Source organism: Hippoglossus stenolepis, chromosome 10 (assembly GCF_022539355.2).
Source record: "Hippoglossus stenolepis isolate QCI-W04-F060 chromosome 10, HSTE1.2, whole genome shotgun sequence".
Classification (NCBI taxonomy): Eukaryota; Metazoa; Chordata; class Actinopteri; order Pleuronectiformes; family Pleuronectidae; genus Hippoglossus; species Hippoglossus stenolepis.
Window position 1 is genome coordinate 8,611,133 of NC_061492.1, and position 27,869 is coordinate 8,639,001.

At 42.6% G+C, this 27,869-nt stretch overlaps 4 protein-coding genes across 5 annotated transcripts in view; 1 reads left to right on the top strand and 3 right to left on the bottom strand.

Annotated features, from left to right (window-relative positions):
* Positions 1 to 278: 278 nt before the first annotated feature.
* d2hgdh (D-2-hydroxyglutarate dehydrogenase) lies at positions 279 to 6,272 on the bottom strand. The gene is made up of 10 exons (XM_035168037.2): positions 6,110 to 6,272; positions 4,530 to 4,907; positions 4,388 to 4,445; positions 4,173 to 4,312; positions 3,304 to 3,497; positions 3,005 to 3,173; positions 2,723 to 2,866; positions 2,263 to 2,405; positions 1,813 to 1,978; positions 279 to 1,680 (listed from the first exon to the last, which is right to left on the bottom strand). The coding sequence occupies exons 2-10, from the start codon at positions 4,870 to 4,872 to the stop codon at positions 1,400 to 1,402; spliced, it is 1,638 nt and encodes a 545-aa protein (XP_035023928.2). The 5' UTR covers positions 4,873 to 4,907; positions 6,110 to 6,272; the 3' UTR covers positions 279 to 1,399.
* A 454-nt stretch (positions 6,273 to 6,726) lies between these two features.
* Positions 6,727 to 15,436, bottom strand: LOC118116622 (RNA polymerase II elongation factor ELL). Its single transcript, XM_035168421.2, has 11 exons — positions 15,042 to 15,436; positions 13,215 to 13,259; positions 12,736 to 12,857; positions 11,852 to 12,012; positions 10,669 to 10,970; positions 10,245 to 10,369; positions 9,172 to 9,767; positions 9,011 to 9,077; positions 8,250 to 8,421; positions 7,933 to 7,977; positions 6,727 to 7,818 (listed from the first exon to the last, which is right to left on the bottom strand). The coding sequence occupies exons 1-11, from the start codon at positions 15,174 to 15,176 to the stop codon at positions 7,690 to 7,692; spliced, it is 1,899 nt and encodes a 632-aa protein (XP_035024312.1). The 5' UTR covers positions 15,177 to 15,436; the 3' UTR covers positions 6,727 to 7,689.
* A 2,552-nt stretch (positions 15,437 to 17,988) lies between these two features.
* LOC118116714 (ankyrin repeat domain-containing protein 34B) lies at positions 17,989 to 22,873 on the top strand. The gene is made up of 4 exons (XM_047341667.1): positions 17,989 to 18,201; positions 18,764 to 18,946; positions 19,483 to 19,690; positions 21,569 to 22,873. Exons 1-4 carry the CDS (start codon positions 17,989 to 17,991, stop codon positions 22,432 to 22,434), a joined length of 1,470 nt encoding a protein of 489 aa, XP_047197623.1. The 3' UTR covers positions 22,435 to 22,873.
* Positions 22,874 to 23,549: 676 nt separating this feature from the next.
* Positions 23,550 to 27,869, bottom strand: part of zgc:110158 (uncharacterized protein LOC553590 homolog) — a 38,780-nt gene continuing 34,460 nt past the window's right edge. Inside the window, exon 18 of one of the 2 annotated variants that reach the window (XM_035168558.2) lies at positions 23,550 to 26,458. In XM_035168558.2, coding sequence (XP_035024449.2) covers positions 26,288 to 26,458 — 171 coding nt within the window. In that variant the 3' untranslated portion in view covers positions 23,550 to 26,287. Of the gene's footprint in view, positions 26,744 to 27,869 lie in introns of both variants that reach the window. The other variant, XM_035168560.2, reaches the window with a different exon arrangement.

A 27,869-nucleotide genomic window follows, 5' to 3' on the forward strand; every position in this document is an offset into this window, starting at 1 on the left:
CACACACACACACACACACACACACACACACACACACACACACACACACACAAAACACTACATGCTGAGTCGCCTACAATTCAGTTTCTAAGCCACTGGTTCTGGCGTGTGGTCGCAGCATTCTGCTCAGAGACAATCGGAAATGTTTTCACTCATTTAGCTTTATCACAACATGCCAACAAACACACACCAAGTACACACTCCAAAAACACACTAACTAAAGGAAAAGAGCCAATAGAAGCAATTGTTTTTGAAACTTTATAAATGTAGTTTGATATTTATGTACTGGAGCTCCACTGATACCACACTACTGAGGATATGTAAGACTGATGGTGCGTGAAATGGACTGAATTTATGTATAGGCATCGACACTAATGAACGTTCTGTACCCATGTTTTCATTAATGAAGCTAGTAGGAAACAGTTTGGTGAGAAATAGAGGAAAAGGAATCGAGCCGAAGCGACGAAACACCACAAATGTTACATGTTTATTCAGGTGCTTCCTGGAACAAACAGTAAGCACCTGCCAATAGGAATTATTCTGTATCTTATAATAAGAATGTGTTCCTCTCTGCCTGACTCTTCATAAACTGTAATTACAACTAAAGGTCTTCTGTGTCAGCAGAGAGGAATCAAGGAAGACCTGTTTGTGCTGAGCTGGTGTATTTTTATTTTTTTTAAGACTATGGGGGTGAAGACTTTCTGTAGCGAGCTGGGCCTCAATTCACTCCTCGTCTCCCATCATGCAACACTACAAGTTACCTGAATGATGGGAAAAAAAACACTCCATTTTCATTTGGAAATCGCTTTATTTAAAAAAGACAGTTACTGACGTGTGCGGTTACAAACAAACTTGTTCAAAAAATACTGGGTTTGTTTTGAAAAAACAAATGTTGCTTTGTCTTTTTTATATGTAATAAAACATTTACTGCATTCTTGCTCGACTGTTTGCTGTTTTTTGATTTTTAGAAAACGTATTTCTACGGGTCATTTTCAAGGACAGGTTCTTAAAACAGTGGCAGGGGACAGATTGGACAGACACAGGATATTCTTCATCTTTCTTTCTTAATTCAAATGCTTGAACATAAAGCTTCACCTTTAATTTATTCCCATACATAATTATCAGGTTGTTAATGTTTAGAGGTAACTTAATTTGGAGTATGTTCAGTCCAGAGACTAAGTAAGCAGCTTGTTGATGTTGACGTCGTTCTCAAAGTTATGATTTGTGCACATGAAAATAAAAGTACAGATCAGTGAGAGTTTGCGTTTTACCTGGTGAACGCTGTCTCGTGCAAAACCTGCAGTTCAGGTAGACGGCATGAGCTGCCTTAAAACCACGTGCAGATCAGTCCTGCGTGATATTTTTATACATTACTATTTACTCCAAAGCAGCAGGAGGGTTATGAGGTCGTATGAGGTCGAATGAGGTCGTCTGGTAAAGTCTTGTACGGGTTGAGGATGCCTTTGGGGTCGAGCAGCGTTTTGATGTCGCCCATGAGAGCCACAGCCTGGCTGGGTTTACTGTAGTAGATGTAGTTCCTCTTCTTCAGGCCCAGTCCGTGCTCAGCGCTGATGCTGCCCTGGTACCTGGCCGTCCACTCGTAGACGAACGGCTCGATGGCAGCGAGGAGAGACGGGTCTTTGGCAGGAGATGTGATGTTTAGGTGGAGGTTACCATCACCTGCAGGGGGAGATTGAAGTAAACATAATTTCAAAATGCAGATATATTGTTGTAGGTTTTGTAACCAAAGACGCCAAGAAATCATCTCTTTCTTTCAGACCAGTATTTCAAAAAATAATCTTCTGCTCTTACCCACGTGTCCGTATCCCACCACACTCTTAGCTCGGCTGCCCACGTGCTTCCTCATGTCTGTCACCAGCTGGTAGATCTGCTCCACTGGAAGAGAGATGTCATACTTGTACGTGTAGCCCTCGTGAGTCAGCGCCTCTGTGACGCGTTCCCGCATCGACCACAGAGCCTGAACAGTTACAAGTGGAAAAAAAGATCATTATTAATATCTGGGCCCTTCCCAAAAACTATATGGGGAAAAAAAATCCACAAGACTTGGTGGAAGGTTGAGACATGGACATTATAAGATAGGATATTTATGAGAGTGCAATTTGGTGCAGTTTGATTGAATTTAAAAAGGGACTGTTGGCCTTGGCAGAGTTATGCTTTCTACTCGGTGCCATTCTAGTTTTTATTATCGTCAATAAAATCAAGTACAGAGACTAGAAAACCAACAATGTGTTCATCAGTTACCTTTATTTTGGAATCCTCAGTCGCCACAGTTCCATCAGAGATAATTGAAGAGCTCATCGCCTCTTCGAGAAAGTTGTGGAGTTTTTCTCCATCGTGTGTCGCGTCAGATCCAGATGTTTCTATGACGATGTAGAATGGGCAGGCTGCGGGGGGGGAGAGGAGAGGAGGAGGTTGACATGTGTGTTAGTATTTATAAGTGACACATACAAACACTGATAAACGTTTTGTAACACACTAAAATGAGATTGTAAGTATACTTTAAGTCACATCTTCCCATATCCATAACTGATGGGTTATAATGGGTAATAAATATAGTTAAACATACATGAAAATGCCACATGAAGCGTGTAAGTATGCTATCATTTATCAGCAGTTATAAACATTTGCTGATAAAGGCAGAAAGGTCTCATAAAGATATAGTACGCCGACTTCGTGAAAACCTTTTGTTGTGCGTGCCTACCTGAAATGGGATTAGGTAATTTGAGGTGCGTGTTCAGCAGCCTCATACATTCACTGTCCAGGAACTCAAAAGCAGACAGGATTTCTCCCAGCATGCCTCTGCAGAGCTGAAACGTCTGCAGTAGCTTCTCGAAGGTCTCACATCCTACACAAACAAACACACAAACACACACACACACAGGGGACTGGATTTAGCTTTGGGATGTACAAGAAGAAATTCATCGCATTGTTAAATTCACAGTTTTTGTCTCCAGATCTGAGTGACGAAGAAGAAACCACCTACCCAGGAAAACCACGTTGACAGATTTGGGTTTCCGAGGACAAAGAATGGACACGGCTGTAATGACCCCCAGTGTCCCCTCTGACCCGATGAACAGCTGTTTGAGGTCATATCCGGTGTTATCTTTCCGCAGTGTGGTCAGACAGTCCAGCACCCGCCCGTCTGCCAACACCTGTATGTGTCACACACATCCACAAACATTCAATCAATTATTTTATTCTTTACTATCAGATTCATGTGCGCTCACACTTCTCCTCACAAGACTTGGTGGTGAAGATGTTGAAGTGGTTTACTCCACTCACCACTTCCACACCCAGCACAGTCCCGTGTAAGGAGCCGTATCGCAGCAGCCGCAGTCCGCCTGCGTTTGTTGCCACGTTGCCTCCAATTTGGCAGCTGCCTTTTGAGCCCAGATCCAGTGGCATGATGTAGTCTCTTTCCTCCAGGTAGAGAGACAAGTTCTCCAGGACACAACCTGCCTGGCAGGTTAGAATACCTGAAACACCGTTAAGGAGAAATCTTACTGTCAGTGTGTGTATATGTACGTATGTGTACTGATGTATGTAATACGCCTTGATAACCGCTGATCTACTTCAAACTCTGCAGGTGTGTTGCTGGGGGGGTCCTGGGAAGTGCAGTGGTGAATTTGGTGCAAATTGGAAACATGAAATGTTAGAAATGAAAAAAACCTTTAATACAACAAGCTGCAGCAGTGTGTGTGTGGGGGGACTCATGATGATTCTTCCAGAGAACAATCTCAGCTAATCTGAAGTGGGGGAGTAATCTCAGTCAAATTAGTTTATATGTTGGAAATGTCTCATAAATAGTACGAATTGTTGTTTTCTTCACCCTAGAATGGGTCATTTATATTGAAATACTTTATGTTTACATCGGGAGCGGGTCTTCTCCGCCGCCATGTTTTTTTACAGTAGCCCACACTGGACAAACTTAAGACAACTGAAGGCTACCACAGGTTCTCTTTAATGTTTGGAAGGGGAGGGTAAGGTGAGGGGTATTCAGCTGCAACATGCAACCACTAGATGTCACTAAATTCTACACACTGAACCTTTAAATTGTGTGTGAAGTTGTTCATTCTGATAATGATTCTAATCAGTTTTTCAAAGATACATACAGCTCATTTTGGTTTAAACTTCAGAATTTGTGAACTTACCAGAGATGCTATCAAATTTGAGGATGTTTTTCATAAGCGCAGTGGAGAGGATGACCTCATCGTAGACTGGCACGCTGCCTGCAACCAGCCCCGTGTTGCCTCCCTGAGTGTTGACTGCCAGGTTACGACTGTTACAATAACTGCAGGAGGGGAAATAAGACACTTTCAAAAACTTGTTTTTGTACAAAGCCTTTTTCTCATTGTTTGTTATTTACCTGAGTATTTGAGAAACTTCTTCTGTTGTCTGAGGTCTCAACAACACTTCACTGGAACCTGCATGAGAAATACGTTCTATGTAACTTCATTTGTATGATAAAATTAATCCTGATGCTGATTTCAACTCCTCATCATCATCACCTCTCACTGTTTTGAGCCAGTCTTCATTACTTGACTCCAGCAGGTCTGGGTCAGTGATGGTCCCGCCTGGTAGGACCTTTCTGAAGAAGGACAAATCTTCTGGAGTCACTCTGGAGAAAGGCCGTCTCTCTGGGGCTGCGGCCGGAGACGGCCTTTGTCCCTCTGCCTCGGTGTGTAGCTTCCGAGCGGAGGCTACAAACTGCCCAGAGCCGCAGAGGAGAGACGGCCCGCAGAGGTCGGCAGGTGAGACTCTGGTTATGGCTGCAGATGAGAGGGAGCCACGGGAGCTCAGGTGTCTCAGAGCTGTCCTCAGCTTTGATGCTTTCATGAAAATCCCTGCCATAACTGAAGAGTTTGTATGACGGGCGGAGAAACCGGCTGCAGAGAAGGAATGGGATGAAACACAAACCTGTTACCACAACATAGAAATAGTACAACATATACTATATTCATGTTTCTACTCGTGTGTCAGCTTATTAGCTTCTAATTGTTAACAAGCAATCCACTGCTGTAATGAAGCAGCCACGCCTACTGTCTCACGTTAATTATTCAACGGTATGAATAATTATCTATTAGCTGTTTTGGGTAGTTTTTAATTGAGGGTTAAGGGCAGATAATGCTGCACATTATAGAGGCAGATTGCGGTTTGTGTACAGGGGCGTTACAAATAAAGTTTTTCAAGATTGATTGACTTGGGGACAGAGATACTTAATCCCAACCGGTTGAGGCAGATGGCCGCTCACACGAGCTGCGCTTCTTCTCCTGGTTTCTTCCTGTTAACAGGGAGTTGCTTTCTCTCCACGGTCGCTAAGCGTTGGCTCTTTGTGGGAACTGTTCGGGTTTCTCTATAATATTGTAAGACCTTGACCCGTACTATGTAAAAGCACCTTGAGATAACATATGTAGAGATAAACAAATCAAGTGGAAGGTGAATTTGTGTTAATATACAAGTAATAATGAGGTTGTCACACATTCCTATCGAAAGTTGACTTGAATAAATGATCTATTTCATTTTCAGTATCTGAATTTCCCCATATTCATCATATTTGATTTATAAAGATGTATTCAAATATCTGAAACTAACGACTTATTTCTTTGTGAAAACTTTTATATTTTTGACACCTCTAGTCTCTTGCATTTTAAGCTTTACTCTTGCACTGTTTTCACTTCTGTCTTCTAAATACACTTACATCTGCTGAACCATCATTTCACAGGCTGTGTTAGTCTAACGCACAACTTCAGTTAATTATCTTTAAATCTGTATTTATATTTGGCTTCAAAACTCTGCCTCAGTCACTTGTGTCTTTAAATGACCTTATACTTCAAATATTGTATTGTCACTATCTCCATTGGCACAGACTTCTGTCCAGTATCCTGAAACACTCCTGTATTTACACGTGTGTGTAGTTTGAAACAGTTTCCACATGGACACTCTCTGTATCTGTGTCTGACACGAGTGAGAGAAGAACGTGTTGACTCCTCACGTCACTGATCACCTGCAGCTCCAGTTAAAACCCTGCAGCTCCAGTTAGCTTAGCTTCCATTAGCTCAGTTAGCGACAAAGACCCTCCGTCACTCACCGTGAAGCTTCAGCTGAGAGTCCGCATCCCGCTGCGGGTTCTCTCGTGTCCTCCGGTGAAATGTGTCACACAGTTCAAGAAGGTTTTCTTCACTTGGCTGAACTGGAGTCAGTGTTTACAACCTGCAACACAGGAAGTCACCGGCCGGAGGTCGCGAAGAAGAGAGCGGACCAATCAGAGGACGCGTCTCTTTCAGATTGAACCAATAGGCGTGGCCCTAACGGTAATCACCGAATAACCAATGATAAGCGTTATATATGCATATTATGACATATCCTAAATTGGGAAAGCATTTAAAGTAAAAAGGCTTTCAAAATGCATTAGAGCCAAAAATAATTGTACATAAAGAAGTTCAGGTAGACCTATTTTACAATAAAGATATGCATATGTTCTACTATTAAGTTATGGTACACAATATTATTTCTAGTTTGGATCCGGTGCCTCCCCAGAAATAAACCAACATTAAGATTGAATCCACCAAATGATAACATCTTAATTGTTTCTTTACTTATATTTTACTAAAACTAAAACTTTAGTGTCTTTGTAATTGAAACACTGTGTAATGTTTTTGCTGGTTTTATAAACAGCGTTATGAATCAGGGTCAGTTTATACAAAATCATTAACAAATTACTTTATTTAAAAGTTGGACAAAACCTCAGATTTATTCCTCGTGCATTCTGCAGGAAGTACATAGCATGCAAAAATAGCCCAGAGTAGCCCACAGTAACAATAACGCTGCAACTTTGAATACTCCACATCAAGACATGTCTTTAAATCATCCTACTTTTACCGCCGCTCACACTGTAAATTCCCTGAATACAGTTCACACAATGATCATCATAACAGTCTCGTGTGTTCCAGAAAAATAATGACATGAAGTAAAAGAGCAGTGGAATACTATGAAGCCCAGACAGAACCACTTTCAGGAGTCATGAACTGAGGAGAGCCGACAGCAACACTGATCAAGTCTCAGTTCACCAGACCTCTTCTCAGGTTGTGCACGTCTGCATCCCTGCCGCCATCTTTTCTCCGCCCACTGGGGTAACGAGCTGTCTGGGTCTGTACAGCGAGCGGTTGTCTCATGCTTCCAGCGTTAAATGTGAACATTGATTGAGGGCTGACAGAACACAGAAGCAAATACCCATTTTAGATGTTTACATTTCACTCACTAAACAACTCAAATGTGTGACGGGGATCTACAGGTGTGTTGGAAGATTAGCACCTTCTCTCCACATGTAACTGTTTTATAGAATAAGAGCTAAGTTTCAGCTTTCAGAGCTTCAGCAGTTGTTGCTCAGGGCCTCGGCAGTATCATGTCACAGAAGCAGCAGCTCACAGCTTTTCAAAGATCACGTCTCATCTTCTCAGTAAAGAGCTCATGTTAGAGAGCTGCTTCCACCCAACGCTCCGCTGCCGCTCTTCCCACACGACTCCGCCGGCATCTGCAGCAGGTCTCAAGAGAAGAGAGTAGACTCAGCCGCCGCCATCCAATCCAGCTCGATGGCGTTCAGCTCAGCGGCGTGAACCTCCGTCGCCTTGCGGTGTGTTTGCTGTACTCGTCTCAGAGTCGGGGGGGGCTTCATTTGGGACAGGAGTGGTCCACGCTGAGCTGGTGTTTGTCGTACTCCGATATGAGCTTCTTGATGTGGGCCAGTTTGTTGTGTAGATATTCACAGCGGAGCTTGTCCTGGTTGTAGTTTGGGTTGGACTGAAGGGAAATGAAGAAAAGGAAGCTTGATTATGTGACAGAACAAGAGGGGAAGTATTCGTCATCTGCAGCAGTGGTGAGATCAATACTGGCAAGTATTTGGAAAGTTCTTACCTTCTTGATTTTGCGATACTCTTGAACAATTTGATTATGAACCGTCTGCAAGAGATAAACAAAGAAATAACAATGTAGTTATACTGATAGACCACAAAAAACACAATTTGACTGTAAGGTTTATGACCTGTGAGCGACAATTCAAAATCCAAATTTTTCAAATTAAATGCATCATTTGCATTATATTCAGTATATTCAAAGCAGTCATTATTTTAAAAAGTATGGCTAAATGTGCTACTAGCTTCAGATGGGTAGTACAATAGTATGACAAAGGTATCAGCCACGTATTAGTAATATAAATAAAACAACATTATTACCTTGTATTTGTGTGATTCCTGGTGAAGCTGTTTACGCTGTGTGTCCAACTCCATGAACTGCCGGGTGACGCCGTCGATGCGAGCGTGTAAATCTCTGTACTCATTGTACTCCTTGTTGAAGTCCTCTTTGTGGCTCTGCCTCTGGTCGTGGTTGCCAATCACTGCGTACGTCCTGTGAAGGGAGAGTAGAGAGAGACACCACTGTCAGATCAATCGTCTACAATGTGCAAAGTATTAACAACCTGGAAGAGGTTTGTATCTTAAAAAGCTTGAAGGACAGTAAAGCGAATCTCAAACAAGTTTTAACAAACATTTAATACAAGAGTTGAGCAGAAAAGCTTTTCTAGCTAAATTTCCAGAAACTTAACTTTCCCAAGAACTTTCCTCCGTTGGAGCTTAACTTTCTTCTAGAGGATTTTAATTTATTTTCCAGTTCCCACATCAGGGCCAAAGCCACAGGAGGATGAAACTAATTACTCCACTGATGTCTCAAAGGTTTGACTTTGACTTTGTGCATGCATGTAATGTTGTGATTTCCTTATTGGTCAAAAGATCTTTCAGATTATTGTTAGCCACAAACTAAAAGCAAACCAAAGTAAGATAACTGGTTTGGAAAATGCCAGCTTACTTGGCCAGTCAGTGACTTTAATGTTCGACCCCATTTTCACAAACTGAGCTCCTGCAAAGTTTCCTGATCTCTGGAGAAAAGTTCCAGAGGTGGAAACATGCTGTGTCACATCTACCAATAAAAACATACTTACGATAAATAATCTGCTGAGTCACCGTCCACTTGAAGCTCAGGAGAGTCGAACATAATTTCACTTGGTTCTGAAAGAAAGAAGACAGAAAGATTGCCAAACTATTTTTAAAATACTGACACACTGACGCTTGAGGTCACATCGTAACATCTCGCAGCACTGACCTGAGCAATCCAGCAGGACTTTGCTTGGGTCGTCTGAACTGTGATCTTTTCTCCTTTCTTTCGCTCCCCTACACCTCTTCTTCTCCTTGACCAGGCCTGTTGCGCTCGTCTTGTCTCTGTGTTTGTGTTTGCTCTTCTTCCTTTTTGTTGTGTGTCTGCTCAGATCAGGCACTACCAGAGGGGACGGCGGGCGGTCAGAGTCGGGAAGGGGGAGGTCTCCTGGGCTCTCCGCCTCCTCCTGAGCACAGGGAGACGGCTCGAGCCTTTTAGCCACCTCGTCTTCCTGCTGACAGGCGACTGACAGGGAGTCAAACAGCTTCCGAGGGTCAAGCGAGTTCTTTTTCCCGTCAGCCGCCTTCGCCCCTGCACCGTCTTTGTGAGACACTTGTTCAGAAGTCCTCAATCTGGACTTGTCACTGGGTGTTTTGCTGGACAGGTGGGAGATCCTGGGCTTCTTGTTGGCCAGAGGGTCGGTGTATTCCTCTGGCAGGGAAGGTTTTGGACGGTGTGCTGGGGAGGAGTTGGGGGTGTCTCGCAGGGGGCTGACCTGGGCCTCAGGGGCAGTGAGGAGGTTCTGCTGTGGCTGAAAGAGCCTCCTGCACAGACAGTGATATTGTGCATAAAACCTCATATACAGTCATATACATGTATGTAAACACACTTTCTGTCTGAATAGCTCTTTATGAAAATCAAATAGTCTGATGAAGGTAAATTTGAGTGAATATCACATATAAATAAATTCTAATTAAAAGATGAAATATAAAGGTCTGTTGCCTTTTAAGAAATTAGCCTCTTTTTTACATCTCTTGAACAACTGCAGAAACACAAATTTCACTTCCTAAATTGAAGTAAGAAAAGCAGGAAGGTGTCCTCTCTATCGTTTTAATAATAAATGCAGGCAGAGGAAGAGCTCCATTTGACTCTCCAGGCTTTCTGTTGTGTTTTCATGCTACAGAGTGCTGAGTTGGCACAGTCTGCATATACAGTTACCGTCAAGAAAACTTGTTTATCACTGTTTCTTGTGCAATTTCCTCATATGAATATGGGGGCACATCATTCCTCGTGTGTGTTACCTGACAAGGATCCTTTTAAGAAGCTGCTGGTCTCCTGGGCTGTAGCCTGGCCAGTCCTTCCGCAGGTCCTTGTACAGACTCTCCCTCAGCACAAACGTGTTGTCTCTACTGCTGAGTTGTCCGACCTGCGAACACAGTTACATACAAATACACGGAGAAGTGAGAAAGGATTTTGTTTCAGTGTTAAGAGTTTCATCTGTTCATTAACACAGTTAAACATTTTTGGGTCTGTTTTATCTATTATCCCCATATGTGTCTAAAAATCCACTTTACACATTGATGGTATTTAGTGTCACAGCTGAAAAAAACAAAGGCCAGCAGCCAAGTGTTGTTTTTACAGCCCCTGTGTTTCTCTGCACGATCTTTCTTTTTGTGTACTTTTACTGAAGCCTGTATTTATCTGGGTCAAACAGGAAATAATCACCTCCATCACTACGGAGTCCAGCATGTCTTTGTCCTCTGCGGAGAATCCGTCTTTCTGCAGCCTCAGGATTAGCTCAGGCCTCTTGTACGGCCTCAGAGCCAGCAAGTGTGTCAGCCTCTCCCTGAGCGGCCTCTCCTGCACATCGCCCATGCTCCTCCGGTTCGACACACAGGCACCCTTCTTCAGCTTGGACACGCCTCCGCCCACTCTCTTGATGTTGCTGAGGTAGGTCTGGGATGACGGCCTGGGCTTGGTCAGGCTGGCCAGCGCAGGCGCCGGGGCTCGCACCGTTACCTTCTTGCCTGTGCCGAGGGAGCAGGAAATCACACATCAAAAGACGCCCATTCCCAAATAAAGCGAAAAATATCTTCAAAAAGAAATTTCAAAGGGACGTGACAGAGGTTTCTAAAATCAAAAGGTGACCTTGTGCTGTTTTTGTAAAGGTTTTTTCCCCCAAATGTTGCATTTTCTTGTAAATGTGTATGATCAAAGACAGGGAGGAAGAATTGGTGGATCATCATATTTGTCCTGTGGCAGAACCGTGGATAAAAGAGAAAAAAACCCATTACACCTTACAGGAAACTCACATTGAGGGTTCTAAGAAGCTGCTCTCTAATTTAGGAAACAACAACACGGTTGCACAAGCCTGTAGTTCTGTTTTTTACACGCTTCCTCTGAACTGACTAAATCATCAGAACTAGTGTGTATGTGCTGTATGTGCTTAGTGAAACATGATGATGGCGAACGTATCTGTTAAGAAGGAAGTGGTTTGGTGGTCACAAGTAAGATGACAGTGGTGACACAAAAAAAAAACGAAATCACTGGTTTGATCATGTGTATGTATATTTGCAGGGCGTGTGACACAGAACACAGTCCAGTGTTCGTAGAGACCCATGTAAAACCACTGCACAATATACTGCACAGTCATAATACTGTATGTGAATGTGCACGTGTGTGTGCGCTGTATAGAAGGTTTACTCAGTAGAAAACAGACAAAAGGACAAAATGCTGCAGGAGAAAACACTGAAGACTGCTGTCACTGGTTACCACACATGTTGCTATGGTGACCAATGCAATATGGCTGACTGCGTTTTTCTTTCTTTGGGATTTAACCATCATAGTCAGTGTTATTCCTTAACCATTGTATAACCCAGCACGCAGGAGTGTTTGCTGTGTCTCCTACCCTGGAAGCGCCCCCCCTGTTTGATGACGATGGCCCCTCGGCTGCGTGTCTCCTCCTCAGCCTGGGCCATGCTCTGACGAGCCTTATCGTACGAGTCATCTGTGGCGTTGACTGTCATCTTCTTCTGAATCACCCCGAGACAAGACAGCTCTTTGGCAGCACTGGGAGGAGGAGGAGGACGAAGACAGTGAGTACAGACGGAGCTATCAGGACTCCTTCTACATTATATATTTCCCATTAAACACTCAAAACATTTCAGTGCATAACTGCTTCTCAGGTGAAAAACACACACTAATCATATTTAACATGTCATTCAGGAAACAGCTACAAACACTGTTGTTATATTCTTGTCAAGACTCAACAGTTAATTTGATGCATAACTGTGAGACTTGTGACGAATTCACATCTCTACGTTTCCAGCTTGCGAGGCCTTTTCACGGTGAGTCAGGAGCCCCGTGTTTCGTCTGGCATTTAAAAGATACGTTGCCAGCGGGGTGACTCTCTCACAGCAGTAGGGGAGTGGAGACATTTTAAAATATTGAAACTCATTCACATTCCCAGTTAATCCTATTCATAGACTACAAAGTAAACATATAATCATGTAATCGCTTCAGACAAAACACGCTCACAGCCCTCATGAGTGGGTTTTGAATTCCTTGTTTAGAGTAAAACGTGCAATCTACCCTATATTTATCACATGATTGCTTTGCTTGTTGCCTCCAAACTGAATTTTGCAACTTTTCATCCTGCAAACTCTGCTGAGTACCAAGGATCTACACGTTGTATTTCCCCCTAAAATGTAGCTCTCACATCTTAAATCTTTATTCTGACAAAAGTTACTTGTGTTTAATCGGTGCAGGTAAATTTATTCTTCTGTGCTTTACCCTGTGCTGAGCTGTTGGACACAGTCAAAGCTTCCATTAGGATTGTCACGGGCGACGTTCGTCACGCCGAAGGTGAACGTCCTGACGTCATCTCTATTCTCCGAGCACGGGATAGAGATCCTCTGCAAGACGAATAAAAAACAGAGATCAGATACAACGGATCAGATACAACATCTTTAAAATGTATGAAATCTAATTATTATTATAAGTGTTAAAATCTGCCGATATGAGCCTTTCGTAGACATATTAGATTCAGTGTTTCTGTGATGATATGTGCCAATAAGAAAACATCTATTCTACAAAATAAACAATGTGTATTGATGTTTATTTTCTTAATTCAAGTTCTATGAGTCAAGCCTCACATTTCTGTTGTTATAAGGGTTTGATAACAATACTCTGACTCTGGTATCTAAATTTGTTTTACTAATATAAGCATCGGCTCCCAAAATACATCTTGGCAGAGCAGTCCTTCTTCTTACCCCTTGGTTTCCATTAAAACAGATAGTGGGATGTGAAGGCCAGCCCTGAAAATGAAAGAAAAAAAGTGTTACAATTTAAGTGACTATTTAAAAGTCAAACATGTGACAAACTCCTGACAAATATTAACATTAGTGACCCCTGTGACCAGTAGCGGCAACACGCTGCTCTGTATTCACCATCTTATCACGACCAGATGCAGTGTCACTTCTCTCTGGGGTGAATTCGCCTGGAGGAAACTGCAGAGGCCACGCCGACACGTTTGTGGTCCGGACGGAAAATGTGCGATGACTGGAATCTAATTGACCTTTTCATTGGGGGGGGAGAGAGGATTTGTGAGTCCACCTGTTGATGGGTGCACAGAATGATGTGGCTTCCAGCACAGAGCATGGAGGTGTGTGTGTGTGTGTGTTTTGTCTGTATGATCAGGCCAAGTGGTTTATGAATAGCAACACTTAAAGGCTAAATAAAGAAACTAGGTATGTGCACTGCAAGAGTATTGTGCGTGTGTCGGTTTTCAGTCATGCATCAGGTGTTTTCCACCCCTCCTTCCTGTGCATCTCTCTGTATTACAAACGAAAGAAGGGATATGACAGCAGCACGGGTGGTTTTATCAGAAAAGAGGTGATGATACATTGGTCCTCTGAGGAGTTTCCTGTCCCTGTTACAAGGAATTACTGAATAGGGGAAGTGCACATGTGCTGTTCTCTGGTCAGGACTTCCTGCAGCGTCTGCGTCGTTTATGATTAACTGGATCAAAATGTTTGATTTCGACTCTGTCCATCTGTCCGCGTAGATAAAAAACTGGCTGCAGCTCAGGATACCTTTGGCAAACAATGATAAGTGCTCCATCTCTCAAATGCAATCCAAAAATCCCATCTTCCCTTCGTCCTTTCCTTCTCTTCACTCCTTTCCTCGCACTGTATGAATATGTGTGTGAATGGGTGGAAGGAAAAAGGCTCGGCAACTCACCGAAACCGACATTTATAAACTCTCACCAACTTAATCAAGCTGATAATTCCTAACGCGTGCATTCGTTAAATGTCGGGTTTCCGCCACGTTAATTATGCAGCAGCTTCCTTGTACCGTGCTGCTGCATGTACTCCCTCCCCCCTCCCCCGCTGACCTGCCCTCACCTTACACGTTAACTATAAACACTAATCCGAAGTTATGAGGAAACGTACACGACACAGTTTACTTTGCATTTGTTTGATTCGCTCTAGAGTTTATGAGACAAGTATTTACAACACGAGACGTAACGTGACGCGCACAGCCAGGACTTAGGGTAGCCAGGGTTAGGTAAGTGATGGGGGCATAAAACGATTGTTCATTAATCGTAAGTTTGAAACGATCGATATATTGATTTGAAGTCAAGTCGCCACAGACTATTTACCATCAACCATTACCGAATCAGGAATTGTGCATGGACGATGGACGTTGGACATACACACATCTCCCCCCCCCCCAACCCCCTTCTGTGTGAACTGTGGGCCCCTGGTTAAGAAAAACCCTCGAGCCGCCCCTGCCTCCTACAGTCACTAACACTTCCAGCTCGTAATGTCGCGGCCTTTTTTAGCAGCATCGTCTCACAGGAGAGTTTCCGCATTATTCTTACGCAACACGGCGCGTCTCCGTGTCGGGGACGGAACCAGGTTCATTACAGACAACAACCACAACAACTTGGGCTCGGGCACAAAGCCCCAACCCGCCTCTGCCCTCGCCCTCTCCGGCCACCTCGCTCTGAAGTGAGCCTGCTCTCGCGGAAGTGGCGGATTCAAACATGATCCCGTGTGATGGCTGCTTACCGGAGGTTATAAACATGGACCTACCTTTCCGGTCTGGAAGGAGCCGATGGCTTTGGCCGCGCTGTCAGTGAGTTTGACGTGAAAAACGGAGACGTTCCCCCCGCGGCTCAGTTCCCCGCTGGACAGACCGTAGCTGTGGTTCTCCCGCAGCGCCGACATGCTGCCGCCTCCTCCACCCGGGCGTCAGGCTCTCTCAGCCCGCACCGAACACTGAGACATTACCGCCCGAGCACCGGCGCCAGAATCCCGGAGAAAAGACGAGCTCAGCGCCGCCGCCGCCGCCGCGCGCTATTCTGGAGTAGATCGCATTACGTCATGACGGCGGGGCCCAGGAGGGATCCGATTGGCCCGCGGACATAAATAAACCGTGACGTCGAGTTTACGTCCGCGCTGCTACTCCTCCTGACCCCTCCTCTCACACGCAGGGATTTTCTCTGGTGGGACTGATCACGTCATTTCCTTCAGGTTTTTATGTTTTTTAGATTCGTGATAAGAACTACAAACATTTAATCACAGCAGGATTTCACCAGAATGTGTTTTTCTTTTCTAATTCAAAGATTGGACAACATAAACAAAAGCAATGCATGGTTGTGTCTCTTCCAATTCTGTAAAACAACAACAACAACAACAACAACAAAAGGTTGAGAAATCAATTTGAGAATTGTACATACATTTTGCCCATATGACAATAATCAACACATTTCTTGTAATTGACGTCAAATGTAATTTCTCTTGTTTCTTTGGTGTTTTTTTGTTTGTTTTCAAAATAAAAAATTCACCCAAGAGCCAGGTTCTTTGGAATTCACAAACTGGAGTGATGCATGTTTGTGCCCCTCCCACTTCTGTGTTTCTGACGAGGTTAGAGAAATTCCTTTTGTTTGACATAATATTTACCCATGTTACACAATAATTGCCAAATTCATTGACGTTAGATGCATCTTTTGTGGAACTGAACCGGGGACAGTCATGCATTGTTTCGTCACTGTCCCTAAACCCTTCTGTCCTTTGGGTGACACAAGACAAGTCATTCTGTAAAAACTATGCCCTAAGACAATATCACTAGATTCAAATGTAACAACAAGCCTTGTAATTGGTAGATTTCATATTACTGAGTAATATGAAATATTCAAATACTGAGCACACACTGTTTGACATCACATTACATTCTGTAACCTTGGATGAAAAGTTATTGTTCTGTTATATTATCACATTTGAAAATTGTATTTATTTATTTTTGGATAATCAATATAATGTGACTGATATTCACTTTAATGAGTTTGATAGATTAAAGTCAGAAAATTATGTCATGCATTCTTAATTCAAGGTATTGCTGCTTCCTATGGACGACACCGGAAGTTTATATAAATCAAAAAATAATTAATGATAATATGGTAGGAATGACATCATCATGATGTTACTATGAAGTCAGAAAAAGGCATCATATAGAGAAGTAATGCATCAACCTTTGCAGCCAATAAGTTTAGAGACACAACCTTTTCTCTTGTTCAGCTCCAACTTTCTGTTTGACCTACGTTTAGTGGTTGTGTGTTTTTCCTGATCTCATCACAGACACAGGCTCAGAGCTTGAATCTCTTTCTCTCTTCATGAATCCATTCAAGTCAAATTTATTTATTTCACTGAACAGTCGCTGAACAGACAACAAAAGGCAGAGACAAATACTGAATGAAAAAAGAGAATAAATGAATTACATAGTTTATATATTCAAAAAAGCTGCTGAGAGTTTATGTGTGTGTGTCTGCATTGGAGTGGTGTGTGTGTGTGTGTGTGTGTGTGTGTGTGTGTGTGTGTGTGTGTGTTTGAACGCAGACGGTGGCCACCAGGCAGATGAGGCCTGTTTCAAAGCCGACACAAATCAAAGGGTTTGTGGGTCTTTGTAGTGCAGTTGACATTTTGGACTGGAAACTGTTCTGAACGCTCTCTGCGGGACGAGCGTCCGCTCTCCGCCCAGCGGGTACAGCGAGGACAGATCAGAACAGAGGAGTCACAGACTGAGGCAGCGGATGAAAGGTAGTGTCCTCGCAGGTCAGCGGAATGAGGACCAGAACTTTTCAATGGGTCGAGGAAATTATGGAATAAACATAATAACTTCTCTCTGCAACTACTCTGAATAAATCAAGGTAAGTTTAACATTTGCTTTGGGTATCTGTCCATATATCACCCTGCAGATTGCATATGTCACATCCATGTTGATTTTTAAAGCATCTATAATAACAATAACTTTCATTTTCATTGAATCTACATTGACTCACTATGAATGATGCCTGTTTCCAGCTTTTTATTGTAATTAACAGTTAGTTTGAGAATTGTACATACATTTTGCCCATATGACACAATAATCAACACATTTCTTGTAATTGACGTTAAGTGTCATTTCTCTAGTTTCTTTAGGGGTTTTTTTATTTTATTTTTTCAGGCTAAACTATAATAAAAAATTCACTCAAGAGCCGGGTTCTTTGGAATTCACAAACTGGACAAGATAAACTGGAGAGAAGCACTTCTGTGTTTCTGACGAGGTTAGAGAAATTCCTTTTGTTAGACATAATATTTACCCATGTTGCACAATAATTGCCAAATTCATTGACACAGTTAGTGACAGTTTGAATGAGACATCTGTCAGACAACCGCAACTAAATCTTACTTAAAATTTACATTTCAACTTAGTTTTTATATTTTTTTTATGCATTTCATACTTTCATTTAACTTATTTTTGTTGGGAAATTGTATTTGTTTGTGAGTAAAAAAGGCAATTTAGTGAAGAAAAAACACCAAAATACAATGGGTCATTAAAAAATATAATCATATACATTGAAAAAATAATACTATTGGGATAACATTAGCATCGCTGTGCTATATAGACCAGATTTTACGAGACATAGTTGGTAAAAGATGTGGTCAAGTGAAATTGGAGTAATCAAATAATCAGTGTTTTCCTCCGGCCTCTCTCCAGGCGATGGGAGACCCCCTGTTTGACTGCAGCCCCCTCATCAGTGCAGCAGCCTCAGGTAAGCTCCGGCTGGTGCGCCTGCTGGTGGACGGGGGGGCTCAGGTCAACGGGCGCTGCCCCAAAGGAGAGACAGCGCTGCTGGCTGCGTGTAAGGCCCTGAGAGGAGAGCCGGCCGGGCCCGAGACAGTGAAGCTCCTCACATACCTGCTCCACAACAAGGTCAGCCCGCACCAATTGATATTTCCAATTTCAACCCAGAAAGCACACACTTAAATCCAATTTTCTGCATACAAGTCTGAATGTAAGCTCAACCAGATATTGATTTAGGTGCATTTCTAATGCATAATAAACCTGTACCTGCAGTAAGAGCGGTGTATTTTTAATGCATAGTAAACAGGTTCCTAATGTATCAGCTTGTGTCCTCGTCCACCGATCAAACTGTTCCTTAACATTTTGGCTCTGTGGAGCAGAACACAGTGTTCTCTGAGGCAAGATACTTGATTATACAGAGGACGGAGCATTAGAGAGCAAGTGTCTCATAAAGTGTCTCTCACTCGAGAGGCAGAAACCAAGAATGAGTAGATCAGAAGATCATTAGCAACTAACAATCATTCTAATGTCGTTTACGTTTTGATTTCTGAACATGGAAGAGCCAACAAGTCTGACTGACTCCTAATTTACACTGGGCCTTTACCGAGGCTTAATATGATGCTGTATATGTGATGCATGAGTTATATTCATGTTAATAAGAACCATTCAATGTTTTCTTTTCTTTTTCCAGGCAAATCCTAACGTACAGGACCGTGCCGGCCGCACCGCTCTGATGTACGCCTGCATGGAGCGAGCAGGAGCTGAGGTGGCATCCACCCTGCTGTCTGCAGGAGCCGACCCCAGCATGGAGGACCACTCCGGAGCCTCAGCTCTGGTGTACGCCATCAACGCTCAGCACCAACCCACGCTGGAGGTCAGTCAGGAGAGGGAACGAGTGATCAGAGGGAAAGGAAAAATCAAAACGAGTAAGGGGATAAAGAGGAGGGAGGGTAGATGAGAAGAGAGAGCTTGAGTTTTAATGATTCATAATGACATATAAAAATGGTGGAAGAAATACCTACATGTTTATTACATGTTTATTATATAATAATATACATAATATTGATAATTATCATTAATGTATTAGGAGTGTTTTAATGTTGTGAGACAGTGAGATGCAGTTATTTACAATAAACAACAACTATGCATTCATCTAAATCTAGAACAATGCATCATAGTTTATACATCTATTATGTGTTTTGGATGTTAATTCTTGGTTCTTAAAGGAAGTCAATTTTTTAGCTGTCAGATAAATGTGGACTACTTAAATAAAACAGTATTCCCCTGTAAAATGTAATGGAGTAAAAGTATAAAGTAAAATACAGTATTAGGCCCAGGATTTTTATTTCAGTTTTTTTCCTCTTTCAATTAATGGTCAAAGATCCTCTCACCAGTGCTCGTGTTCCGCAGGTGCTGATGGACGCCTGTCGGGCCAGGGGTCGTGACATCATCATCATCACCACAGAGGTTGGTGTGAGCGGAGGCCCAGTGACCAGACGTTACCTGAACGTCCCCCCCTCCCCCAACAACTCGCCGGTGTCCTGCATGTCCCCGTCTGACATCGTCCTGAAGACAAGCTCGCCCAGCTCACCTGAGGGAGAAAACATCTTCAACTTCAGTGAGTGAAACTGTTAAGTGGAAAAATAATAATCACTGTCACTGTTCCACGATGATGCTGTTGGGCGTGCACGTTACTGCACACCAGGTCATTTTAATAAGAAGAACAAAAGCAAACGTTATGTTCACTGCAGAGGAAGCATGTAAGCTTTGAAAATATTCAGGCATTCTCCCGACAAAGGAAGTTGTGTTTTCACCCCCTGTCCGTTTGTTTGTTTGTTCATTGTTTTTGTTTGTCAGCATAATTACACAAAAACTCCTGCAGGTATATCAACAAAACCTGGTGGAGAGATGGGACATGGATCAAGACAAAAACATGACCTTCTGGGTGGATCCGGGGAGTTTTTAAAATAATTTTCTTTTTAAATTTTCAACAATTTCCAAGGAAATAATTCATAATCTTGAGGGTTGATTAAAATAATCTCACCACAAGGCCCATTTTATGAATCACCTACCAGGTGAAGATTGAAACCTCAATCTCGGCTTTTAAACATTATCTGCAAAATCTCTCTGCTGAGGAAATGTGTGTGATCTGATCAAAAATGGACCTTCTTGGAAAATTGTTTTGTCAAATAGTGTTTTCATTCTTAAAGGAAGGATTCTCTAGAAGCACGAGAACAAAGGTCCATCTGTGAGGAATCTAAATTCAATAAAAAAAACGTTACTTTGCTTTGTATAGTGTAAAGTGAGGGCTTCTCCATCTTGAGGTTGAGATCAGTACTATCTGTAAGTGTCAGACTCTCCTGGTTGCTGGTTGTGGCGGAGCAGAGTTTAATAAAGGCATCGTCTAGACAGAAAATGAAAACGTGTTGCCAGGGTGAAGTGAAGTCAACTCTAAACGGTGCATTACAATAAAAGAAGCTGCACTTCTTCTACAGGAACTGACACGTAATCCGTGAGAGAGCCTGAGAGGGGGGGTGCCCCTACATGAGGCTGGTTAGGATGGTGGCAGATTAGGCACAGTTTCAGAATAAAACTCACCTTATCTTAAAGACACCTTTGCAACTTTAATGCATGTTTGCCCACACTAGAGACAGGTTAGTGGTTGGGCCACAGTCGAGACTTGAATATCTTAAGAACAGCTGAATGGGTTGTCATCAGATCTGATGATCTAAATCCACCGATCCACTGACTTTACCTCTGTCTCTGTAATCTGGAGGACATTTTTAACACTCCCAGCATCTTCATGTTATGTTCAGTGTTGCCATTTTGATACTTTTAAAAATTTTGTTCTCTGATGTGTTTCTGTGATATTTGCAGATCAAAAGAAAATGTTTGAAAACACACAAAAACATATTCACACACATTTCAAACATCCATAGACATCGATATATAAAGATGGACGATATGACAGCTCCCCAAAAGTGAAGCCAAATCATCTTGATCGTCCCCTGGTGGCTGACTGCAGTATAAGATTCAAGATTCAAGATTCAACCCAGCCTCCTCCATGTTAGTAGATGGAACATGGACCGAACTAAAAAGTCAAACTACACGTTAAATAAATTCTTTTCAAAGATGGTTTCTGTCATTTTCACACCGATGTTTGATCCAATATTAATTTTTCAGTTACGTTATGTTTTAATTAGTTATTTTATGCAACAAAATGATTGACAGCTGAGGCATACACGCTATTGGTCGGTTAGGAAAGTAGGAGAAAATGGAGACGTGTCATCCATCGTTATGTATTCTTATACAAAAAAGACAACACGACAACATAGCATTTTGAAATGCTAATTTGAGAATTTAAGATCATTTTTGTCACTTTTTCAGTCGATATATATATAAAATGATGTAGAATGAAATATAGTATGGAATGACCAGCACTACTTTACATGTGATTTACACTCACACACTGTGTCTCCTCCATCAGCTAAAAGAGGAAGCAGCAGCAGCAGCAGCAGACGTCCCTCCTGCGAGCTGAGTCCACTGAGCCGCTGTGACACTCCCAGACACAGGGTGTTATCTGAACCGTGGCTGGCCATTCACAACCTGGCCTGTCTGAACAGAGCTTATGAGGAGGGCACGAGGGAGAGGAGCCGGCAGGAGGAGGGAGGCAGCGAGGATTTAAGACGAGGGGGAGGAGAGTGTGAAGATGAGAGAAGAGAGGATGAGGATGAGGAGTCACATTTCCATCAGTTCAGGGTGGAAGAAAGGAGCCTGGTTCACCGAGGGGATAACAGACATGGAGGAGAGAATTACAACAGGGGCTGTGAGGATTTCCCTCCGAGGGTCTCTCAGTCCGGGCCCCCCCTCACAGAGGCGAGCTCCTCTCAGGCAACCATGAGCCGACTGATCTCCAAGAGGAGTCTGACGCCTGCGGGGTCAGCGCTGGACCAACCGACCCAGAGGAGCTCTGTCACTAAGCTTCCTGTCTGCCCATCACCTCACTCCCACCTCCGCAGGAACACCCTCCCCTCCGTCACGGTGGTCCCGCCTCCGCTTCACCTCCCGCCCTTGGTCCACCAATCAGACTCTCACCTGAAGGTACCAAGCCAGAGCTCCCTCCCTAAAAGCAGGAGCATGGTGTTTCTGCCTCATCCGCCCTCCACACCCTCCTCTTCGTCAGGAGCATCTGGGAGACCGACACTACTCCCTCCGCTCCCCCTCTCCCTCTCTCTCACCTCCCTGGTGGCTCCTGTGGCCTCCTGCTGTGGTGAAAGGAGCAGGAGGTCACTGCGTCGTCACTCGGTGCAGCTCGACCAGATCAGAGGAGACAGGACGAACCACATGGGCCTTCAAGACTGAGACTTCTGCTGGAGGCATCGTCATCCCTCTGTAAGAAGATGCTTCCACATGAGAAATGAATCAGTTTCCATAGTTCAAGGATAGATTTGTTTCTTTATCTGAGATCACATCTCGCTGAATCCTCATTGTCAACTATACATTTTCTTATAAGCACAAAATGCTTTAGAACAATTTACTTTAAACATCGTAACTTACAATAAATCTGACTTTTTAATGTGGAGCTCCAAAGAGGGCGTTGGCTTCAGGAGGCACCAGGATAATACCTCAACATATAGAGACATATCAATTTAATGTAGAAATCTATGTTTTTGATGATCACAATGTAGAGTTTGTATTAAAGAATCAGGAATATGTCAATAACTTAGTGAGTATTTGCCGGTTTAGCTTTTTCTATCACGCTTAAATGAAAATGTTCAGGGTTTTATCTGATTCTTGTAAATGATGGCCATCAGCAATTCAAAGATATTTATCAAGACAATAAACAGTAATTTCATTTTTTCGGAAGTAATTATTTGCAGCCCTAGGTAGAGCTATAATCTGAAGGATTTGGGATATATATGCTTCTCTCAGGCCGTACACAAGAGCTTGTTATTGGGTTCACTTGCTTTGATACATTTAATTGTTATAGAATTAGTACAATAAAATAAATACAAATGTAATTTCACGTTGAACTGTTTCCTCGTAGTGTGACTGATGCCACAGTTTAACAGCATAAAAACTGAGAAATTAAGGGTACAATGTAAAAGGTATTTTTAAACTGGGGCATCCAACCTTTTTTTTCCTTCTAAAATATAATTACTCGTAACGCCTCTTCCCAGGTCTATGAGCTGAGAACCATTCAAAGGGATTTATTCATTTCAAAATCATTTGAAATGGAACAAACACACATTTCATAAATACTTCTCTTCCCTGTTATCTTTTGGCCCCGAAAAACATGTTTTGCCGCCCATGAGTTGGAAAATCCTGCATTAATCAATTTTCTTGGAATACAGATACTTTCCAGGAATCAGTTTTCTGCACTTTCCGCACTAGGATGCTAATTTCAACAGAACAAAACAAAAACAGTACGATTTTGTGGAAATAAATCTATGAAAACAGATGAAAAAATGCTTCCATTCATGGCAAAAGGAGTGAAGTCATTTTATTTGTTTTTAATATGTATCTACAACAAGGGGGACACAGGCAAAAACGACTGACAACTTGATGAAACTTAAAACAAAACAAAACAAAAAAAAAAATAATAACACATTTATTATCAATGCAGTTTTCCCACCTTTTTTCCAATAAGCAACATTTTTTTAATCTAAAGAAACTTTACAATATAAAGAAACATACGAAGAAGGAACCTCTTATTTTACTACACGAGACATTTAGGATCTGAAACTACCCTAACATGAGATACAAAGCAACTCCCCAAGGACAGGCTGCCTCATATTCAATACTGCTTTGTCATCAAGAGGAAAAAAAAAAATAATTGGAGGAATTGAACGGAAAAATCTTTTACTCCCGCACCCCAAAAACATCCTCTGGTAACCCCCTCCCCCCCCTCCCCCTGAATGTTACAGTATTATACATCAGCACAATAGAAATACAGAAATGATCAACGTTGTGACAGCTTTACTTACAGGACAGAAAGATAGAGAGAAGTTTGACTGCATTTTTATACAACAGTATTTCAAAGTACAGGGGAGGGAACCGCTGTTCCCGCTCCCTCTACCTCTTCTTCGCAAACAAATCTGTCCATAATTTTTTTTTTCTCTTTCTCCTCGTTACTTTCTTGAACATTTCTCCCGCCCCATTTTTAAATAGTTAAAAAAAAAAAAAATCCTTCATAGTAAAGTCTGTACTCTGGTCCCTGGTGTGTTGGATTGAGAGCCAGTGTCCTGTGTGTGCGTGTGTGTGTGTATGTATGTATGTATGTATGTATGTATGTATGTGTGTGACCTGGTTGTGTTCAAAGGGTAAAAGCTGAGATGCAGTGCGTCGGAGGTAAAGAAGGGACAAGTTTCATTTTCGAAAGATTTACCTCTTTTAGTCTGTTCTGTCAAATGGTGAAAAAAAAATGCCTGTTGTGGTTTTTCTTTGCAGCCACAAACGAAACCGGATTCCAAAACACAGAGGCAGGGGAGTTTACGTGTGTGTATGTGTGCATGTGTGAGACAGCGAGTTAGCGAAGAGTTCACACACGCTCGACTACAAAAATCGTCCTCCCTCGACCTCTTACATCCCCCGACGCTACAGATCGGACGCACAGTAAAGCCCCAGGTTTCTGTTTGTGATGAGGTGAAATAGCATAATAGTCTATAGCAGCTCCAGTTTCTGATCATTCATATTATTTCTGAGTAAAAGACACAACCATCTCTGAACAAATACACACAAGTTGCCCCGAATCAGCGAGTTTTTCTGATCCACTGTTAAGTTGTGATCTGAAATATCAAAACATGTCAATGATATCAAAATGCATTTTACAGTATTTACAAGAAGAAACTAAAATCGAAAAGATGAAGAGTTGTACAAATGAAATTAGAGAGGGGTGAAGCGTGGGTGGTTGTGTTGACGCTGGCCCGCTGGAAAGGTGAGATAGAGGGGGGGAAAGGACGGAGGGGACGAGATGAGCGAAGGGAGGGAGGCCACTCGTTACAGCCTGCTTTTCTCCGACATTAAAAAAAACTAAACACCCAAGGATCTGACCAGCAAAGAGCCAGAAGTCCTTTTACCAGGAGCGACCACGAAGGGGGAGCACCGCATGTACGAGAACAAAACGTCTGCAAGCTACACGACTGTATGTGTGTGTGAAAGCAAATTTCCCCCCCAAAAAGCACAGACATACATCACAGTGTGTTCAGGACTCATCAGCAAACGAAAAACAATCCGAGTGTTCACTACAAGTCAGCAGAGAGACGATCAAATGCAGCGTACGTTCACACCGGAGTGAGCGGTGACCGAAGTGGGCAGCGTTAGTGGAAGCAGCATGAGTGGGGTTTAAAAAAACCAAAACAACAGAAGGTCGACACTTGTGATTCAGCACCTTTAGGGCTCGGAGAGACGGGTCTGATGACGTCAGCTGGAGATAAAGAGAGGATCTGCATATTTACACGGTTGCTACTAGTTCTGCAGTTAACAAAAGACCAGGGATAACACTTCGAAAGAAAAAGTAACAATGATTTTATACGACAAATTAAGTACATAAATAAATAGAGCTGTGCATTTCACTGCATGGAAGCTACTAAAAAAAAAAAAGAGGAGCCACTTCTTCTGGTGTGAGTTAATGAACAAGTTCACAATTTAGCGATTTTAAAGAAACCTGTGAAAAACATTTTTAAAAAACAGGCCCGATCAGTACCATGATGGATCAAATCTCACCTGCAGGGGGCAGTGTTACACAGCGAATAAGTTCAGATTTTGTGTGCACATGTACTGACTTCATCATAATCATGTGCCCTTAGAAACAACAGAAATTAGAACCTAATCTTAAAATGATCATAGCAATATCATTAATAACAATAATACAATAATAAAAATAACAATGATACAATACATACACAAAAAAAAAAAAAAAAAAAGAGGGTGGGGGGGGATAAAGAGTTCACCGATCATCACGACACCTCTGTTAAAAATGTACACACAGGGTGAACGATGTGTGGGGCGAAGGGGTTGTTTAGTCCGACCCTCCACTGAATCTGTCGGGAACAGCAACAACAACGGGAGGAGGAAAAAAAAAAAGACGATAAAAAAAAGTCGTAGTTGAGAAGCTTCCAGGCAGCTGCAAAGAGACTTAGTCCTCGGGGGAGGGCTGTTCTGTCCAGTCTCCTCTCTCCCTCTTTTCTCTCTGCGCTCGTCCTCCATCCCTCGCTCATTGTCTAGACCCTGACAAGAAGCCAGGGAGGCCAGGGCCGGAGTCAGAGAGCAGGCTCTTCCTGTGGCTCTGTGACTGCTTCCTGTTCAGACCGCCGGCCATCTTGCATGCTCCGGGGGGGCCCGTCTTAATTAGAGTCCCAGCATGCTCGAGGGCTGTCCCGGAAGGCTGTGTGGCCGTAGAGTTCCCCAGTGAGAAGGTTGTGGGGGGGACGGGGGGGAAGGGAAGGGGAGAATAGCGGATCCCGTGTTGGCGGAGAGGAGGAAGGAGCAAAGGGTGTGTATGTGTGTGTGTGTGTGTATGTACGTGTGTGTGTGTGAGAAGGTGGTCCAATCCGATGTGATGTAAGGATTGAATTGAAGAAAAAAAAATAGGGGTTGGGGAGGATTAAACAAAAATACAAAAAAAAATAAAAAAATAAAATCACACACTCATCGTCATGTTGGGTGAATACTGAAACGAGAGAGAGAGGGGGGGAAGGGGGAGGAGGGCACAGATGAGTGGATATGTCACTGACAACATTCAAACACCAGAGGGCGCTCAAACCCAGCCCCTGCAAAGCTGGAGGAAGCACAGACTTTGGTTCTAACCGTTCTCCAATAGGTCTGACTCCAATGATCAATAATGCAATAATTCAATCTCTGTGGAGAAGAGCTGGGTATCTGACCTCTGGACTTTTTTAGGAACAAACTTAAACTTTACTGATTTAAATAAGAATTTGGCCTATTTTGTTCTGTTTTCCCTGAGTAAATGATCTTGTTGACCACATGGTATTCCTCAAAGTTAGAAATGGAAGAAATACAGCTTAGTCATTGTTATCAACACTCTGGCATTTGGTCTAATTCACATTAACATTGAAACTAGAGCTCATGATATTTTAAAAAGCGACATCTTAGGAATCATTGCCAATTTTTGCTATATTGGCCAATATATCAGTATCGGATATTTTTGACACCCTAATATCAATTTTACAATAAAAAAATACCACATCGGTCAGACTATTTGAAACGATACCCAGTCCTACTGCTCATTAGTTGAATCAAGGTATTAGGGCTCAGACATAATTCCAGCCTGAGCACCCTGTGGCTCTGCAGGACAAGTTAGAGTCACAATTTTAAACAATGCAAGGGAGCAGTACCATCCTCCACCTGCTGTGCTCCTAACTCCTTATTTACCCTAAGACATAACTAGCAAATGAAATAGAAAAAGGTATTTCCACTGAAGAGTACATCAACCATAATCACATCACTGATACAGAGGGTACGGAATGATTCCTAAGTGAGAAGTAAGTGGCTATAATGCAAGCAGAACATCAGATGTTTGTTACAGCCCGGTTTTTAACGACCGTTTAGACTGATTGCGTTTTGCATTTTTAATTTACAGTGCTGTGTCCCAGGCAGGATGAAAACTGTGTTTAAGCAAGAAGCAGCACTTAAAACTACAGGTCAGAGACGTGACCCAGATAAAGAGATACTTGGTTCTTGCTGTTGCACCACGAGTTTCTGGTTCTGAGTGGATCTGACTGCACATGAAATCAGCTCTAATCATGTGATGTGTCGTAATCATCACGGTAATAAAA

What these genes read in the sequence shown, in the direction of transcription:
- d2hgdh (XM_035168037.2), bottom strand. Translation starts at nt 4,872, where the DNA reads ATGGCAGGGATTTTCATGAAAGCATCAAAGCTGAGGACAGCTCTGAGA. An exon ending in GAAGTTTCTCAAATACTCAG is followed by an intron (nt 4,313 to 4,387) that starts GTAAATAACAAA and finishes CCCCTCCTGCAG; the next exon opens with TTATTGTAACAGTCGTAACC. An exon ending in GGTGGGATACGGACACGTGG is followed by an intron (nt 1,681 to 1,812) that starts GTAAGAGCAGAA and finishes CTCCCCCTGCAG; the next exon opens with GTGATGGTAACCTCCACCTA.
- LOC118116622 (XM_035168421.2), bottom strand. Translation starts at nt 15,176, where the DNA reads ATGTCGGCGCTGCGGGAGAACCACAGCTACGGTCTGTCCAGCGGGGAA. An exon ending in ACAGGGGGGGCGCTTCCAGG is followed by an intron (nt 10,971 to 11,851) that starts GTAGGAGACACA and finishes CCCTCGGCACAG; the next exon opens with GCAAGAAGGTAACGGTGCGA. An exon ending in CTTAAAAGGATCCTTGTCAG is followed by an intron (nt 9,768 to 10,244) that starts GTAACACACACG and finishes CTGTCTGTGCAG; the next exon opens with GAGGCTCTTTCAGCCACAGC.
- LOC118116714 (XM_047341667.1), top strand. Translation starts at nt 17,989, where the DNA reads ATGGGAGACCCCCTGTTTGACTGCAGCCCCCTCATCAGTGCAGCAGCC. An exon ending in CATACCTGCTCCACAACAAG is followed by an intron (nt 18,202 to 18,763) that starts GTCAGCCCGCAC and finishes TTCTTTTTCCAG; the next exon opens with GCAAATCCTAACGTACAGGA. An exon ending in AGCACCAACCCACGCTGGAG is followed by an intron (nt 18,947 to 19,482) that starts GTCAGTCAGGAG and finishes CGTGTTCCGCAG; the next exon opens with GTGCTGATGGACGCCTGTCG.